The 680-nt window shown below is 63.4% G+C and overlaps 1 protein-coding gene across 1 annotated transcript in view; it reads right to left on the minus strand.

The window, feature by feature from the left end:
• Positions 1–680, minus strand: part of SNAPC2 (small nuclear RNA activating complex polypeptide 2) — a 4,029-nt gene that overhangs the window by 1,590 nt on the left and 1,759 nt on the right. Inside the window, exons 2-4 of the mRNA XM_027769004.1 lie at positions 473–574; positions 284–352; positions 3–29 (exon numbers count right to left, since the gene is read on the minus strand). Of these exons, the coding sequence (XP_027624805.1) occupies positions 3–29; positions 284–352; positions 473–574 (198 nt within the window). The remainder of the gene's footprint in view (positions 1–2; positions 30–283; positions 353–472; positions 575–680) is intronic.

Raw genomic sequence — 680 nt, forward strand, 5'->3', positions numbered from 1 at the left:
ACTGGTTCTGTGGCAGCGATGGTGAGCACCTGGCAGGCAGAATGACCAGGGAGGAGTGAGGTGGTCCTTCTACAGGCTGAGCCCTCTGCCTCCCACAGTTCACCAGACCCTCCCTGCCACCCTGAACTAGTAGCACAGACAAGGACACGGGGACACTGAGGCCCAAGGTGTCTTGGGCCTGGCCAGGTCACAAAGATGGCAAGAGGAAGAGCCTGAAAGCGAGGTCCACATTATCTGTCCCCTGGGACACCCGTAACCTGCCTGGGGAGTAGGGGGTCTGTACCTGCGAGAAAGCCACTGTCAGGGCCTCTTCCAGCGGACCGGTTATCTTCTCGGCCAGATCCGTCCAGACCTGGTGAGAAGAGGTACATGCTCAGCCCAGGGGTCAGCCTGCCGGGTCTGCGGACCAGGTTACTCTCACCCTTCCCAACTCCCACCGTTCACACCGGACTGGCCCTGCCCACCGTCTCACTTCTATGGGGGCTGGGGTCTGTGCGTCCCGGCGCCGTGGGTGGACCTTCTGAATGGCCTGGCGGACCACGCGGCCCTTGAGCTGCTGGAGGAAGCGCTGGATCTGGGGAAGACAGAGAAGCCTGAACGGGCCTTGTGCAAGCTCAGATGCAAGGGAGATGCCAAGGCCGCCGCCCCGCCGGGCCCGCTCCAGGGCCAGCCACTGCCCC

Source organism: Tupaia chinensis, unplaced genomic scaffold (assembly GCF_000334495.1).
Source record: "Tupaia chinensis unplaced genomic scaffold, TupChi_1.0 Scaffold148210_1, whole genome shotgun sequence".
Classification (NCBI taxonomy): Eukaryota; Metazoa; Chordata; class Mammalia; order Scandentia; family Tupaiidae; genus Tupaia; species Tupaia belangeri.